An 18,028-nucleotide genomic window follows, 5' to 3' on the forward strand; every position below is an offset into this window, starting at 1 on the left:
CTGTCTTTGCAAATGAACCTCAATCCTCGGGAACACACTGCAAATGGGACAACTGTGGAAGAATTCATTTTTCTTGGCTTGCCAGGCACGTGGCATTTCTGGGTCTCCCTTGTGGTGGTATTTGCACTGACGTGCTCCCTGACAGTAACATGCAATGCATCCATCATGGCTCTCATGTGGATGAACAGCAACATCTGTACCCCAATGTACTTTCTCCTCCGTAATCTCCCCTTTCTGGAGATCTGGCACACTACTCGTGTTGTTCCCAAAGCCATAGGAGTCATGCTGGGGAGTAGCCAGACCATCTCCTTCAACGTCTGCATCCTCCAGTTGTTCTTTCTTCTCTCCCTAGGCTCCACTCAGTGTTTTCTCCTGTCTGTCATGGCCTATGACCACTACTTAGCCATACGCTACCCCTTGAGATACAGCTCCCTCATGAGCAGTGTCCTCTCTGCTCGGCTGGTGCTCAGCTCCTGGCTGGGAGGCTTTCTGTCCGTCTCGCTGATGGCCTTTCTGACATCCAGGCTGATGTTCTGTGGGCCAGATGTCATCAATCATTTCCTCTGTGATATAGATTCCTGCCTCGCCCTCTCCTGCAGTGACATGTGGCCCATGGAGCTAGCGACATTCCTTGCCTCCTAAACTGTTCTGGTGGCCCCCTGTGTGGTTACCCAGCTCTCCTACGCGTACATCACCTCTTCCATGCTCAGAATCATGTCAGCTCATGGTCAGAAAAAGGCATTTTCCACTTCCTCCGCCCACCTCAGTGTTATCACATTCTGGTATGGCTCCACCATGTTCCTGTGCGTCAAGCCATCGGCCCAGAACTCACTGGATCTGAACAAACTCATGAACACCTTTCACACAGCTGTAACTCCTCTGTTGATCCCCTTCATTTACACACTCAGGAACAAAGATGTGAAGCAAGCTCTGTGGTGGGCCTTCCAGAACAAGTGAAGTGGCTTTTCAAACGGTCTCAGTGGGACCAAAGAGGTTCATCCCCTCCCTCCCATGGTTTCCACCCTGCAGAAGGTTCTCACCAAAGTGTAACTGCACCTGGGCATCACAGGTAGTGAGAAGCCACCAGTTCCCCACTGAGCCCATTTCATTCACCTCACAGCCACCTTAGGCTGGGCTGAGCCTCAATTCTAATGCTCTCACCTCCCTCTGTTCCCTCCTGGGTAAACTCAGAATGCCTCCCAGTGCTCTAAAGACCACCACTTGGAAAGGCTCACAAACCCCATCCAGAAGCAGCTCTCCAACAGAACACTGGAAGAGTTGTCCTCCCACAGGTTTGAATTCCAGGTTGCCAAGTGCTTCATTTTGTCAGGGATTCACCTGTGCCCCCTAAATGATTCCTAGCAGCTGGCTCACTGCCTTAGGAAAGGGGCATGTGTTTCTCTGTTTAGTTTGACATTTTCTGGAAGGATTTATGTCCCATTCTTGGGGCTGTTTCAGAGAATCATGCTCTGGTTCAACAGAAAATTTGGCAATGTCTGGTATCTCAAAAGCCATTACTTCTAACAGAAGGCAGTCAACAAAATTCACACTCCTCTTCCTTCCCCCTATCCAGTATCTGGAGGTACTTTGTTCTTTCTAATTAAAAATATGCAAATCACTATGCTTCATGCTAGATGTGTCAGGACATTTCCACATCTGAAACCCCACATCAGTTTTTAACAATCCATCATTCCACCCATTTTGGGCTTTGTTGTGGAAACACTTCAATGAGATTGGCAAAGTCCCCAAACTGCAGAGCTGTGAAAGCCTGGCTGGGCAGCAACTCTCTCCTCACACTCATTGGGAGGACGTGCAAAGGGCACTTGCTTTTCCCCCTTCCAATTTTCATTTGAGGCATCATGTTCTCAAAGCTCTTCTTTCTGCACATGGACACTGAAGGGCGTCCATGTGACCACTTCAGAAGGAGGAGGCATCAAGATGGCAGACACACCTTTAAGATCAGTGTGGGACGGATTTCACCTGAGTGTAGAGCTCTCCATTGAGATGATTGAATCCATACGGAACATCTAGGTTACTTGCCCTGCGGACTCACGCCACTGTACCAGCTATTCTAAGCAGAGGGCATTTACAAGCCTGGTTTGGCTTCTTTATGGTTTAGCCTCCAATGGGCCTGCCCCAAGTCAGGTTTCTTTGGTTCTATTCACCAACAAAGACCCTGGATCTAGACACAGCTGTAAAAGTCACATTGGCATGTGCTTCACAGCAGCACAGGCTGGGGAGGCAGAGGCCCACCCTCACCACAGCCCCAGGTGCCACTGCTGGGCAGGCTGAGCTCAGAGCTCCATGCAAGCAGTGGCAGGGAGGGAACTGCTCCTCAGAGCACCCCCACGTTTCTGTGCACTGCTGCCAGCTGTGGGCACCAGTGTGGGCTCAGTGCACAGAAATAGGCAGCGCTGTCCTGGAGCTCGGTGTCTCGCACATGCAGAAGCACTTGGGAGTCCTTTGCAGACAGTGTGGAGGAGAACCTCCCTGATGCCTCATGAGCTCTGTACTTGCTTACTCATAGCAGCATCTGAAGGGACTGGGTCTGGCTCTGCTGGTACCAGAAGGCGTAGGGATTGGAATCGCTGGTGGAGAAATTGCAATGCCGCGTTGCCTTGTGTCCCACCTGGATGGTCATTTCTGCTGGGAACTGGAGCACAGAGTCCTTTTGGGCATGACCTGTAAAGCCAGGAAGAGCTTCCAGCTTTGCTTGCCAATGGACCTGTCCATCTACAACTTCATCAGTTTGCTCACTGTCCCCACTGTCCATCTCACTTTTCCTAGCTTCAGAAATGACTAGCTGTTTGCCCTTGTTTATTCTGCAGCTTCTTGTTTATGACCATCCCTACAGAGATTGGTAGCATTGTATCCAATACAAACAGCAGAGAAGCTGCTCTATGCCACGTTGGTCCATTCCCCAGCACCTTTCCCTCTTTTCAGGCTTAATATGTATTAGCAGCACATTCAGGAATGCTGAGCAGCTGCAAAGTTCAGGTGAGGTCTTGTTCCTCCTTTGATGCCCATTACTCCTGACATCTCCCAGATTATTTGCTGTACCCATATGCAGCTCCTGATCTCCCTACGGATACACTCCCGGGTGTCCTAGGCAGTCAGCACTCACATCCCCTCCCTTCCACCACCAGATGCACAAACTCTTGCCTCAGTCTCCCCAGCCTGAAAGTCACATCTCACCAAAGTCAGCCAGTCCCACCAGGGCTGACAGGAAAATCAGGACCATGTCACGCTCTCTCTTCACGGGGGTGCCCAGGGACCTGCGAGCATGAGGGACCTGAGGCTTGCACCTTCACCTCTTCTATCCCTCTGTCCGATCAAAGGGGCCTCCAAACCACAGCCCAGAGGGTGGAGCAAAACTCTCTCCCTGCTGCTCCAGCCAGGCCTCTTTGGGCCTTTCCCCCGACCTCTACCACAAGGCAGCCCTCTAGAGACATAAAAGAATCATGGTTTCAGTAGTGGCCATCTAAAGAACAAAGATCCCTTGAGAACTTCTCCTGATACCCACCACCTAGCCAGCTGCACAGGCCTGCACCCAGCTCTGCAGGAGAGGGAGAAGGCACCCCTGCACCCACCCATGTCCACCCTGTCCCTGGACTGTCTGGATGGAGAGAGGACCAGGCACACACTGAAGTGCCTTGGACCCAGGTGTCACACACTCTTTCCCTTCTCCTCTGGCCGTAGAGGAGGAACCTGAAGAGAAACATCTCTGTGAAGAGCATCTGCTCCAGAAACCAGCTGCACAGGGACAGACACATTGCCTCACTCTGGCATGGCAACACAGCTCTCTGTTGTGCAGGCAGTCCTTCTGTGTCCCTTCACTTACCTACATTACACACAGCCTCCACATGCTTCTCCCACCCTGAGCCCCAGAACCTCAATACCCAGGCAAGCAAAAGAGCTACTTGATTTTCATGTCTTCTGGTGTCTGCTGCCTGGAGCAGGGCTCCTCCGCCTCTTCTCACCCAGGGCCTTTCTCATACAGTTGGCAGGGACTGCAGGAAGCACGTTATTGGCACAACAGCCCCCATTCACAGCCACGCTCCCACAAGGCCTTTACTGTCCTGTTGTTCAGTCAAGGCCATTTCAGAAGGACAGTGGGCTGCCGTCTGCTCTCCAATGACTGCAAACCTGCCAGGAGTTCCCTTGGAATACAATTATGGTTGCCACTACAGGCCCCAGCTGAGGCAGGGAAGAGGACTGAGCCTTTCCTCTCTGCCCCTGAAGCCTCTGAACACGGACTGTCCCAGCTCTCTCAGCTCCTACAGCCACACAGGCCTCACTGGGGACTAGCTGGGCCCAGGACCCCATGCCCAGAAGCCCCTTTTCAGCTCTCCCCACAGACCTTCAGCCCCATAGGGTAACTTAGCACATCTCTTTGGGGCTCCCTCCTGAGTCTGACCTTGAGTCTCAGATGTGTCTTTCAGCTAGTGCCCAGCTCTGGCTTCTCTCCTTTCTCCTGGACTTCCCTTCAACACCAAAGGCTCTCAATCTGAGGTTAACGGGAATCTGGTGCCACAAGCTCTATGTTCTGATCACCAGGCACTGCAGAAGAGACTTGAAGGTGTCTGTGACAATGAGTATCTCTTTCTCAAGTTGGTGCCGGAGTAGAACTGCAAGCTCCACAGGATGCCTTTGCAACACTAGAAGCAGTGTGAAGCTGGAGGATTCAAGTTGTAAGTGTGTAGCTGAGTGGATTGACAAAGTTCCCAGCAAGAAACCACTTGTGGTTGTGGTTTCAGAGCAAGGGCTTGAGATGGCACTGTAGCAGTTGGGTCTTTCTCTTCTAAGAGTGCCTGGCAACGTGAGTGGGGTGGAAAGAGATCGCCAGCCCCTGCCCATGGAGCAGCAGCAGTGGGCGGTCCGTGCGGCAGGAGCGAGGGCTGGGCGGCTGCCCGTGGGCAGGAGGATCTCTGCCGCCCGCCGCCCTGTGCGGTGCAGGAAGGCGCGGCTCCTGGCCGGGAGCCAGCGGGGCCGGCCGCTGCCATCTCTCCTTGCCGGACACCGCGGGACACCGCAAGCGCTCCGGGCGCCATTCCTGCCCCGGCGGCGGCGGCAGTGCGGCGGGGGATTTCTCTGTGCGTCCCTCAGGGCGTGCGGGGTTGCCGCTGCCGGGGCCGGACCCAGTCGGGCGGGGGAAGCGGCCCGGAGCTCGGGGCCAGCTGGAGCCGGTTGGGGCGAGGCGGCATCGCCCCCTGGTGGGCCCGCCCGGGGCTGTCCCCCTGACCCCGACACACACGCCCGGCCCCGCCCGCGCCGATTCCTGCCCGGCCGCAGCCCCGGCTCCTCTCCCCGTGTCTCCCAGGGCGCAGTAATACGCGAGCGCGGCCCCGCGCCGGGGCCGGGCGAGCCACAGGGCGCTGGAGCGGCGGTCTGCCGACACCCACAGCCGCCCCGGCGGGTCCCGCAGCTCTTTCGAATCTTCAAGTGTGCGCACGAGCAATGCAGGGCCTCGTCCTGGCAGCTGAGTGTACCAGTGTTTGAAGTCGTAAGAGTTTATATTGGGGTGCGAGCAATTTATGCTGATGCCAGTGCCCTCGGGGGTCTCTACCGTCTGCTGCTGCTGTACGTGGGCTCCTCCTGCAGCTGCTGCTGAGAAAGGAGAAGGAAAGGACAACAGCTGTTAAAGGTGGTCCAGCTGTGATGGCTCTTCTAGCAGAGGAATTGTCAGGAACAGTGGCAGGGACACAGGACAGGAAGAGATGGCAGTATGGGCCTATCAACACAAATGGAGAGTGACCCGGGTGTGGGTGTCTGAAGGCATGAGAGAAGGCAGGGAGGGAAGTTGAAATTTATGCATGCGGAGATTAGATAAAAGTCAGGTGGGTGGGTGGGTGGATGGATGGCGAGAGAGGACCAGGAGGGGAAGTGGGTGTTACAGCAAAGGATAGACGACAATCTTCAGGGCAATAAGAACTGCAGAATGCACAGGGGAAGGAGAGGGTGCATGCAAAAATAGACATGCAAAGGTGAATGCAAAGCAGGTCTACCGATCGAAACGGTGAGGACATCGGGAAAATAGCAAGAGGAGGCTCGGAGGCATAAAAGATGGCAGAGAGCCAGGAGCGGGAAAGAGAGGCTGAAGAAGGAGAGGGAAGAGTTGGCGCTGGGCTCCCCGGGGAACACGCCGGGCACAGCCCTGGACCCATCCACTACCGCCAGCCCCACGCACCCAGCAGCAGTGCGGCCAGCCCCGACAGCCCTGCGCCCCGGCACCGCCGCATCCCGCCGCTCCGCCGCCCGCGCCTCGCTGCCCCCCGCCAGCCCCGGCTCTCTGCTCCGGCCGCTCCGCCTCCTCTCCACCGCCTCCTCTCCTCTTCGCCGCCGCCAGCTCCGCCCCGGAGCTCAGCTCTGTGCCGGCGCCGCTCGGGGGCTCACCTGGGCTCAGAGTGCTCAGGGGCTCTCCCCGGCACGGGGAGCACTTTGCCCAACTGGGAAATGGACTCTCCCTGTCCTCCCGTAAGAAGACGCCTGCACAGCGCCAGCTGCAGCCTGGCACAGCAGCGGGGCCTTGTACCAGCGCATGGACCAGCTTCCCAGAGCTCTCTCCGAGCCCAGGGGCTGGTACCAGCAGCCACTCGTTTCCTGCAGCTGGGAGTGAGGAGGCTGAGGGCCTCCCTTCAGCTGCTGCTCTGCAGCCCCAGCACAATGCCTAGGAGTTGTGTTGGGGCAGAGGGAGTGTGAAGACAAATGTGCCCATGGGTGGGCAGGGGTCAGGGAGGGCAGGGTTGGTGGGGAATCCCAGTGTCAGAATGTAGGTGAGAAGAGATCTTCAGAGGTCATCTAGACCAACACCTGCATTGAACAGTTCCCATTATTGATTCCCATTATATCAGGCCACTCCAGGATGGAGATTGCAGAAACCCCCAGGGAAATCCATTCCTGTTCTCAATTCTTTTAGCCCATTACTGAATTTGAGCTCGACATGCTCCAGCTACTGTCCATTGCCTCTACTCCTGTCATTGGGTGCTTCCAGAGTCTAGGCCACCTTCTCGGTTTCCTTGAAACAGGTACTTCATGGACCTGCTGGGAACAATTTGGCTTACAGAGATCAGTGTCCTGCCTCTTCCCTGTACTTGGGCATCATCCCCAAACTTGCAGGAAGTGCTGATCTTACCACTACTGTACATGAAAACATTAGGAAGTGTTGGTGCTACTGCTGATCCCTGAGGGACCCCACAAGGTCGTGTCTGCCAGCTGGGCTTTGCACCACTGCTCACAACTCTTTCTGACCGACATTCCACTGTAACCTTACCATCCTCTTATTGAGCCCAATTACCTCCAGTTAGGTCATAAAAAGGACAGGAGAGGCTGTCAGAGGTCCTGCTATACTCTAGATACTCATCTCCACTGCCTTTTCTTGTCCACAGTGCCCATCACCTCCTGAGAATGCAATGAGCTTTGCCCTCAACTACACTAGAGTCTCAGCTCAGAAGCAGCTCCACAGAGAGGGAAGTCATCCCTGGCTGAGCTGTCCCAGCAGAGCAATGAGCAATGTCCCCTGGCAATGAGCTCACCAAAGTACATGAAAGGGAAGGGGGAAGCCTTGGCTACACTGTCTCCTGGTTGGGCCTGAGTCCAGGAAGACAAACATTCAGGAGGGGAGATGGGCTCAGGAACTCCATACACCCTTGACACCCCGTGTCGGAAAGAGGGTCCCTTTTGGAAACCCCTGTGGGACAGCACTAGGCTTTGGTGGATGTGGCCTCAAATCTAATGTCTGTACCCTCCTGCGGCAGTTGCTGGGCACTCAGACTGAGATTCCAGTGTGGGACATGAAGGTCCTTGTAGGCTGTAAGACCAAAGCAGTTGTCAGCTCTTTGGCTTTCCCTGTGCAAGCCACAGGGTCTGTCCTTCCACTCACAGCACAGCGATGTCAGGCTTCAGGTTCCTTTCATTCAGGACCTGTTTGATCCAAGGTCTCAGCCCCTGCCTGACTTGGCATCAGGTCAATGTGCTGAACAAGCCCATTTGGCATTGACATGGACATGAGAGAGGGCCGTGTCCCACCCCAGACACCACCGACACTAGTGTTCATAATGGGCATGAACATCAAAGCTGTCATCAGTTCTTTGGCTTCTCCTATGAAATCCACGGAGTCTGTTCTTCTAATCACAGCGCAGTGATATCAGACTCTGTGTTCCTTTCATTCAGGACCTGTTTGGGAAAAGGTCTCAGCCCCTGCCGGGCACAGCACCACGCCTGTGAAGAGCACAAGTATGTTTGGCATTGGCTTGGGCATGAGAGAGGGCTATGTCCCATCCCAGACACATCAATAGTGCTTTGGAAGCAGATCCACTCAGGGATGGCCAGCACATGGTGGACAAGATCCCTCATCCTTTCTCCTTGCCCAGAAAGCAATCCCTGTCCTTTTGAACTCTCTAATACTGGGGAAAGGAACTGTGTCCTGGCCTGGAGAGGCAGGGAGCGGGGACTGCCAACCCTGCTGAGGAGCTCCCAATATTGCTAATATGAATTAAACTAAGGAGTCAAACAGGAGTGAAACTGTTCTTGTGGCCTGAAATTGGCAGAAGCTTTGGAGGGGCAGGAGAAGGAGGTGTCAGGAGGCAGGGGCTGCATTTCAGTGCCTCTTCCCTGGACACATCTCCAGCAGGCTGGTGCCATCACCACTCAGCTGCACTCAGGTGCCTTCTGAATCTGGGAATCTGCTGCTCTCTGGTGCTCATGGAGAGAGCAACAGAGAATGTCCCTGTCATGAGCAGCATATTGCTTCTTGAGGAGGGACACACAAGGACACACATGCACACACGGTCTCATGCAGGCCACCATGAAATTATACGCTAATTTGTGATTCCACATTCATCCACGCTAACACAGCTGCTCGTAAAGCACAGATGAGAAGAACAGATGCAGGAACACACCCAGGTGTGGATCCTGCTGACAACACCTGGGGACAACTGTGGCAGGGTTAGAGCATTTGGGAAAGGACAAGGCCCCAGGCATTCCTATGTCTTTACTTGTGTACTCACAGACTGCACAGAGTGGGGACGAGTCAAAACAGGCCACAGTTTTTTCCTGAAGACAGTGTTAGGCAGGATGGGGTCAAAAACCTAACAGCACAACGCACACACCTGGGGAGGCAACAACAAGCGACCACCGGGGTGAGCTGAGGAGGGAACGAAAGAGATGGAAGTGTCACTTCCTCATGTGCGGGAGCACTTGGGCTGCCAGCGGAGGATGGCTGGAGCTTCTTCCAGTGAACGACACCAAACAGCCCCACTGAAGTGACCCAGGCTGGTGTCACTTGCCTCCTCTGGACCCACACAGCACTTGAACTGAGTCTTCTGCCTTGCACTGCTGCGTTCCTGCCCTGGAAATCCTGGGGCCTTTCATCCCAGTGATCACAGGAAACTTTGACTGGGCAATGGGCATGGTACAACTCTGGAAATTAAAAGGCAGCAGTGAAGGAGACCAAAGCACAGCCCATATCATCAGCTGCAAATGGTTTGCATTCAAGATGAGCTTGTGCAAAAATTGTTACCTCTGCAAAGGATGCCTCTGGTGCTGCGGCAATGAAGGGCAGGTATAAAAGCCAGCCCAAGTCCCTGCTCTCTCCTCCATTTCTCTGGCCTCCTTCTCCTTGGGAACCAGGTGAGTCTGAAGCTCCTTCTCCTCCTCTTCCAAAGTGAGATCTCTCTTCGATGGACCTCTCAGCTGATATTGTCTCTCTCTGTCCTTGGGTTTGCGTCTTCTTGTCATGCTAGTGGAAAGCAGGGAGAAGGTCTGCTTAGAGACAAGCTGAGTGGTGGCTGACAGGGCTTTTGGTTTATGCTCTAGGAGACACCTTCCATGGGCCAGGCTACTCTTTGTAGGGTGATGAAGACTGTGTGTCTCCTGGCCAAGATTCCAGCTCCCCACTCAGTAGTGGCCTTGGCTCCTTTCTGATGGGGTAACAAGGCTGCTCCTCACCCACCCTTGTGCTCTCTTTCCTCCTTGATCCTCTCCCAGGTGCACCTCCAGGCCCTTGAGACATGTCCTGCTACAACCAGTGCCTGCCCTGCCGGCCCTGTGGCCCAACACCTCTGGCCAACAGCTGCAATGAGCCCTGTGTCAGGCAGTGCCAGAACTCCACCGTTGTCATCGAGCCCTCCCCCGTGGTGGTGACCCTGCCTGGCCCCATCCTCAGCTCCTTCCCACAGAACACCGTTGTGGGATCCTCCACCTCCGCTGCCGTTGGCAGCATCCTCAGCTGTGATGGAGTGCCCATCACCTCTGGGTGCTGTGACCTCTCTGGCATTTCCAGCCGCTACTATGGAAGAAGGTCCCTCCTCTGATAAAGATTATAGGAAAGCCCCAAGAAGAGACTCCCTGAGGAACTCAGAACATGGTGCTGGGCAGCGGATTGATCTTTTGAGTGTTGTTTTCAACACAGCGGAATGGCTTTGCCTTTCTCTCCCTTTTCCTTGTTTGCTTTGGATCCCTTTGTCCCCCTAATGCCAGCCTGCTAGGGACTGTCTGTCTCATCTCCTTCTGTGGGCCAGGATGACAGACATGATGTGGGAACTTCTCCATAGCCAAGGACAGCAGACTCACAGCTGCCCTTGGGGCCCCACGCATTGGTGGCCTCCATGTGGAGTGACTTCGTTTCCCTCTTTTGAATCATTAAAGTTCTGTTGCATTCAAGCCTGGCCTCTATGTGGTCCTTCCCTCTAGGGACACTGCCTGGCTTCCAAAGGAGAAGGGATGGAAGGGATTGAGAGCACAAGGAGACCCATCTCCATTCTCAGAGGAGTGGGAGGTTGGGACGGCTTGCAGGGGCTTCTCTTTTGGGAACCATCCCTTGGAGCTGAGGAAGGCATCCCTGGCTGTTCTGCTGACAATGAGCATCAGGTGTTGCCCTGCTCTGCCTCTGCTCATGGATGCCCAGAAAGGCAGGAGGCCCTGAGGGGGCAGCAGCCCTATGAGCTTTTGAGGAAGGGTGTTCCTCTTGCTATGGCCGGAGCTGTGCTGGGGTGGTTGGGTAGTGGGTGTGGAGTTCCAGAAGATGATTGGCTCCGCAGAATAGCAGGAGTGGTAATGCAGGGAACAGGCTTTGGGGTGACCTCTTTCCTCCATCACCAAATCTCGGGCCATGGCCTGGAGGCATCAGCAGGGAAAAGTCACTCATTCTGCTGAATGAATTGAGGCTGGAAACTGGAGTTAAACCTGTGGGAACTGAGGGCAGTCAGCACAGAAATGGGGACAGTGAAACGGTGTATTTCTGAGGGAGATCAAATTGCTCTCATAAAGAGCATGCAGGGGAATGAGAAGATCACGTCCCTCTTGGTTTACTGCGCACCCAGGCACATGCACCAGTTCAGTCATCTGCCACCCCTCCTCCTGGACATGGCTTGTGCTGGCACTTCTGCCAACAAGGATGTCATCACATTCAGTATTGGTGAGGTGACCCTCTGCTGCTTCCACTTCATCCTCACTTCTCCACAGGTGCAGAGCAAGAATCATCCTGTGGCTCTGCTGTGCAGAAGGCAGGCACTGAGCTGACTCAACCCGTGCTTCCCATTTCACTGCTGTGGCCAGTTTCTATGGCACGTGTGTCTCCACGTACATGGGAGCCCCCTCCAAAGGGTCGCTAGGCAGAGCAGTGGCTCTTCTTTGCATCATTCTTACTCCCCTGCTCAACACCTTGGTTTCCACCCTAAGAAACAAGGTTGGGAAAGCTGCTCGTAGTTTTTCACATGCAATAAACAACTGGCAGAGTTGTAGCGTTTGACAGTTGAAATGATGAATGGAACTGTTTCCTTTGAAGAAAATGCTCTAAAACTCAACGGACCAAAATGGAGCAACGCTTCTGTGAATGGGATCTGCTCAGTGTTCCCAGCATCTCGAGGGATGTAAGGTTACCTATATTATCATCTCTTTCTTTCTAGTCCTGGCACTAATAAATGACATTTTTAAGGAATGCTTTGAAGAGGCAGAGTGCCTTTCTTACTGGGATCAGTTATTATAATTTCAGGTGCCCCAGCCTCAGTGTTTGCAGCCTGTGGGGAGTCTGGCTTGTCCCAGGTGTGCCACACTCTGCTGCCCTGTGAATACTCATCACTGAGGCACCATTCCCTTTACAGAGCTGGGACTGGTCCCACACCCCCACGGCACCCTTAGGGAGATCACTTATGACAGTTGGCACCTGTGCTTCTGCCAGTGTATATAAGGAATTGCCTTCTGTCTCATCTTTGCAGATTCCTTGTAGAACTGCTTATGGTGATAGGACTCTGGCCAATAGATTGATCATTTAGTGGTCATTTGTTGGGTTTTTTTTTTCATTTTTTTTTTTTTTGTTTTTACTCTAAGCATAGGCAAGTGTTTAACTTGCCTCAAATGGTACAATAAAAATTCCCCAACAGCACACATATTTGTGCGTGTCCATGCCTGTGAGTGTGCATAGCTTCGTCTGCCTATGGGTGTGCATGTGTGTGCACCCAGGAGGCTATGTCAAAGGTCTTGCTAAAGTCACGGCACACCCCAGGCAGTGCCCCTCCCCTTCCCACAGTGCCTGTCACCTCCTCATGGAAAGCAATGAGGTTGGTGAGGCATCATTTGTCCTCAGTAAAACCATGTCAGCTGCTCCAAATCCCCTTCTTGCCTTTCATGCATTTAGAGAAGGCTCCTGAGAGTATTGTCTCCATCTTCCTTCCAGGGACTGGGTAGATACTGTCCAGTCAGCTCCTTGAATGCCCTTGGATGCATCCCAAGTGATCCCATGAACTTGTGTATGTCCAAATGGTAGTACGAGCTCCTTAATTCCTTATTCTTCTACTGTGGGTGCTGCTTCATTCCCATAGAGTCTGTGGGGAGGGTGAGGGATATGGTAGCCCTGAGGAGAAGCCATACCAGTAAAAGCTGAGGAGAAAGAGACATCGAGTACATGTCACTTGTCTCCAGATCCACTTCCTTACCAAGTAATGAGCCCAAATCTACTTAGCCATCCTGTTGCTGCCAATAGGCCCAGAAATACCTTTCTTGATTCCCTTCACATCTCTTGCAATTTTCCACTCCAGCTGTGCTTTTAAATCCACTTTGCAGAGGACCATCTTTGTGCTCTGAGGAGGCTCTCTGTGAAGGTTAGCCAGCTCCTCTGGGACCTCCCTGCCTTGGGGAAGTTTCCCAGGGCATTGTGCCAAGCCGGTCGGTTCCTTACCACTTCAAGATGCGCTCTTCTGAAGTCCATTGCAGTAGTCGTCTTGTTTGTCTTGGTCAGTTCTCTGAGGATCTTAAACTCCACAGTCTCCTGGTCACTGCAGGCAAGGCTGATCTTGAACTTTCCATCATCCAACAGTTCTTCCTCATTTGTGAGTAGCAGATCACAGAGAGCCTCTTTCTTAGTCTGTTCATGGATTGCCTGCATCAAAAATGTGTCTTCCATACAGCCCACACATGTCCTGGTTTGCTTGTGCCCAGCCATTTTCCTCCTGCAGCAGACAATGAGGTGGTGAAAGTCATCCATGAGCACCTGAACCCATGGTGTGCGCACTGCCTGACGCGGACTGGGGTCGTCTTCATTCCTCTTTCCTGCTCTTGCTTTCTCACTCTAGCCTACCCAATTGCACCTGAAATGTAAAACCTTACAGGCTCCTGCTGTGGGCCCAAGTCACTGTAGCCTGGCATCTCCTTCTCGGGGACTGGAGCCTGCAGCTCCCAAGGGGATGATGACAGTTACACGTCAGGGGCACCCAATGTTCCTGTTGTCAACAGCAATGCAGCCTTTCCCTGGACTGTGCTGTTGTACTAGGGTAGACCATGTGCTTGCCCAGGGGACAGGACCCTGGCTAGCAAAGGCATTTAGAGGTCACACGTGTGACTATGTGAAGCTTGGAGAGGGACTGTCTGTAAAGCAGAGGGCTGTGCTGAGTGTCCCCCTCAACCCAGCAGAGTGAGGGACAATGCCTGTCCCTGTGTGGGGAGCTTCTGCAGCAGCTACTGTTCATGGAGATGTTTCCCTTGAGGAGTCACCTCTATGCACAGGGACAAAAAGAAAGAAAATCCCTCTGGGGGAAGAGAGGAGTGCTCAGGCACTCATTTGTGACTGAGCAGATCCAGGACACTTGCTACCAAAAGTGCCAGTTCATCACAGCAGATGAGCAGGAGGAACTGACCAGCTCCCACTAGAATGTTTAACGCCCCCAGCGAGAACAGGGGAATGAAGACCCATGGATGCCCCATGCTGGGATCTGCCTAGGAGAAGAAAAGGCACAGCATCTCTTTACACCAACTGCCATGGCCAATGTTCAAGAGGGAAATAACAAAATGGAACCAGCTTTAAGGTGTCTCCATCTTGAGACAAGACAAACCCAGTGGGTGTCGGGGAGGATGGATGTGCCTGCGGTTATTAATAGCGGTGAAGATAAACAAATGGCTAATATATAAATGCAATGGTTCAAGTGTGTGCTGTTTAATCAGACAGAAGAACTTCCAATGCATTGGCAATAAGAAGACTGTGCCTTCATGTAGTGTGGTATGGGAATATTTAAGGCCATGGTTGCATAAATTGATGTGTGGAACGGACACCCGAGGGCACTTCCCCTGCGTGTACAGGGAAAGCAGCGCTGCAAGGGCAAACCTGACAGACCCTTCCCTCATCCTCAGCCTTGCACAGACACATCTCTTCCATCCCCTGGGCTCTTCCACAGCCAAGGAAGCTCGCTGCACCAGGGTGTCACGCACCGCACAGAGGTACAAGGCACTGTCAAAGAGCCCGACTTCCTCCAGCTGCAGGAGGCTGTATTTCTCCATGGTGTTCAGCACGGTGGTGAGACGGCCACTGGGCTTGCGGCCAGCAGTTGCCTGATAGCAGACCAGCTGGGGACCTTGGCCTTTCCTCTGCTGGTACCAGACCAAGCCATAATAGCTGGAAGTCTGGTAGGTTCATGTTATTTGAAAGTTGTCTCTCTGCTTCACTGTGACTTGTCCTTCTTGCTGGGTGACAGTGACCTGGCCCATGGTGCCTGGAAGAAAGCGAAGGTCAGCAGCTCAGCAGGGAAGGGCTCTGGGAAACAAATCAGGAGTGGAAGCAAGACCCAGGCAGAGAAGGCTGCCTCTCCCTTGTCCTGTAGGAAAATCCTGAGTTCTGGGGACATCCAGGTGGAGAGGAGTTTTGGGCAGCAGCTCGGAGCTCTGAGCCCAGTGTGGAGCTTGAGAAGAGCTGTGCAGTGTCCCTGCTCCTCCTCCCAAGTCCTGTTCCTCCTCCCTGCTCCTAGTGCCCAGAGAACCAGGGAACAGCCTGTTACTCCTAACCTTTGTGTGCTGGGACCAGCACAACTCCAGCATGTTGAGGCATCTATGGAGCTATGGCAAAAAGGTTCATCCTGTTTCACTATGCCTGTCATCTCCAAGAGTTCCTAGCTCCCTGATGACCGGCGATGCTGAGATGAATGGTAGAAAGAGAGATCCCTGGCTGTGTAAACAGCCAGGAGAAAACTGGAAGGCATGTCAGGCATGTGCCAGCCAGGAGGCATAATGGGACGCCCTGGTAATGCCGGTGGGATGAGAGCATAAATGTCCTCCAGGCAGTGTTGACAAGTTCTGCGAATTTGCATTGGAAAGGGAAAATGTGAGAGTGCTCTCATGCAAAAATGAGAGCTGAGATCTCCTGTGGCGACAGCACGCGGATCAGGAGAGAAAGTCAGAGAGAAAGGCATGAAGGTGAGAGAAAAGCAGGTATCTCTCTTCTTTCTTTTCATATCCAAAAGAAAGAGGATCTTGAGAGAACAGGTTGAAATCCAAAAATGTGAGTCAATATTTCCCAGCATTTTCCTCTAGTTAAGGAGTAGTTCTCTGCATGATCCTGATCAACCTGGCAAGCCTTGGGAGAAGAAGGATGCATTTATAGAAAGCCAGGACTTACCCAGCCGTTGCCCCAGGAAGGCCATGAGGATGAGAGATCTGAGTTGCATGTTGAGACCAACCCACCTGTTTGTGGAGTGAGAGAGAGTCAGAAAACCCCCTCCCAGACCCGAGATAACAGAACTGCTGGAAACAACGTTGTTGGGGGAGCAAAGGAAGAAGCGGGGAAGAGCAGTGATCTGTTCGTCCTGTGCTTCAAATGCTGCTTCAAATGCAGCCAGTGGCATTCTCAGCATTTCCCCATGAAGAGTTCCTGGGGAATCTGGGGGTCCCAGTGGTGGAAAGGGACTCACTCTGTTCCAGCGAGCTCACAGTGGAGTCCTCCCCCGTTAGGACAGGAACCATCCAGCAGCCCAGGGCTTCTGGCTGTGTCCAGTTCTGGTAGGACAACCCACAGTATGAGCAAGGAACCTGGCTCCAGAACTGCTGTGTAGATGCAACAAACCCAGAGATACCAAGGACAACATACTCCTACACTAGGGTAAATTGTAAGGGACCAGGAGGGAACAGAACTAGGCATGAGTGGGTCACCCCCGCTCCCAGGGAGCACATGGGACACCCATTGGAGTGCTGCACTGTGAGGGATGGGGATAGGGCAGCCCCGCACCCACAGCTGAAAGGGCATGTGAAGGGGTGGGGGTACTGCAGGTGGGGACCCCTACTCCCACCCCCACCCCCTTGCCACAGGAACTCCAGAGTGATCCCATGCACCACTCATGGCAGAGAAAACTAACTGCTCATTGTCGTTAAGTTAACCTGAGCTGAGTAGGCCCAGACCTGTGCTGTGCTGAGCTGTATATATCACTTGGCAAACTTGGCAACGCTGCCACAAACACGTCCTTGTCTTGATCTAGGAGTGAAGCACTGTGCTTTCATATAAATGCCCTTTTGCTGAACAGTAGAAATTGGGAGCGGTTTATTTCTAAGGAAATGCCATGAAAACTCCAGAGATGACAATGCCTAAGATGAATCTCAGCATGGGCAGGATTTGCACTATGTGCTAAGTCCCAACTCGATCTCCACCTCAGGCTCCATAACTCAGGGTTTCCAGCATTTGAAGGGGCATAACATCACACATTCTATCCCCCTTTACCTTCTGGTACTATCTCCAGCTCATGGTATTTTAGTCAAGACTCTGGAGGCAGACACCCATTTCTAATGGGATCTATCTACAGCCATGCTGCGCCTTCATCATCAAAAAACTCCACAATTCCAAATTTTCAGTAGGAACTTCCCCTGTTCCAGATCATGTCCATTGCCTTTCGCTCTGTCACTGTGCTCAAGAAGTGTCTGGCTCCATCCGGCTTTTCACGCTCCAGTCATGTCTTAGGAACAGGTCTCTCTTAAGCTTCTCTTTTGAACGCTGAAGAAGGCCAGTTCTAGTCTAGGAGGCTGCAGGCTGTTTTCCTGCTTTTTGCTCCTCCTGGAGGTCACAACCAGCCCAACCAGCCCCAGCATGGGAGCAGGGTCCATGGTGACCTGCTCCTGCCATGCAGTGCCCAGCCGGAGACAGGGGCCTGCAACCACCTGAAGAAAGACCCATTTGTAGCCACTCATGTGGTCCCTGTTCCTCCGTAGTGTCTGAAAAGAGGTAGAACCAGGAACAGACAAGACACACCCAGGAACAGTATCTGTGTCTCTTTTGCCACAGGAGTATTCCCTCCCTTCTCCCTAGGCCATGGATGAAGCCCTTCAAGGGAAATGTCTCTGGGAACAGCACCTGCTGTAACCATCCCACCCAGAGTCAGACGAAACACCTCTCTCTGGCTGGAGGACATCCAGCACAGCCCTCTGCTTCACAGACATCTACTGCCCATCCCTTCAGGTATAACGGTCTGCCCCTTTGCCTGAAGACGACACCCTCCAGAAGGGTGAGAAGAGAGGATCATCTTATAAACTCAGGGATGTTTCCACCTTCAGGGGGATCAAACACCTTATGGGATTCCACTTCCAGCTCTGGAACCCTCAGCACAAGAAGGACATGGACCTGTGGGAGCAGATCCAGAGGAGGGACACAAAGATGATCCGATGGCTGGAGCACGTCTCCTATGAAGACAGGCTGAGAGATTTGGGGTTTTTCAGCCTGGAGAAGAGAAGGCTCCAGGGAGACCTTAGAGTGGCCTTCCAGTACCTGAAGGGGGCCTACAAGAAAGCT

General features: G+C 53.2%; 1 protein-coding gene and 1 gene segment (V, D, J or C); one reads left to right on the top strand and one right to left on the bottom strand.

The window, feature by feature from the left end:
• LOC128919356 (olfactory receptor 6F1-like) lies at positions 1-957 on the top strand. Its single transcript, XM_054224640.1, is given in 1 exon segment — positions 1-957. A coding segment is annotated over 1 exon segment (945 nt). The 5' UTR covers positions 1-12.
• A 4,605-nt stretch (positions 958-5,562) lies between these two features.
• On the bottom strand, positions 5,563-15,923 carry LOC128919488 (T cell receptor alpha variable 12-3-like). The segment is given in 4 exon segments: positions 5,563-5,607; positions 13,172-13,372; positions 14,680-14,975; positions 15,875-15,923. Coding segments are annotated over 4 exon segments (591 nt in total).
• Positions 15,924-18,028: the final 2,105 nt, after the last annotated feature.

Source organism: Rissa tridactyla, chromosome 19 (genome assembly GCF_028500815.1).
Source record: "Rissa tridactyla isolate bRisTri1 chromosome 19, bRisTri1.patW.cur.20221130, whole genome shotgun sequence".
NCBI lineage: Eukaryota > Metazoa > Chordata > Aves > Charadriiformes > Laridae > Rissa > Rissa tridactyla.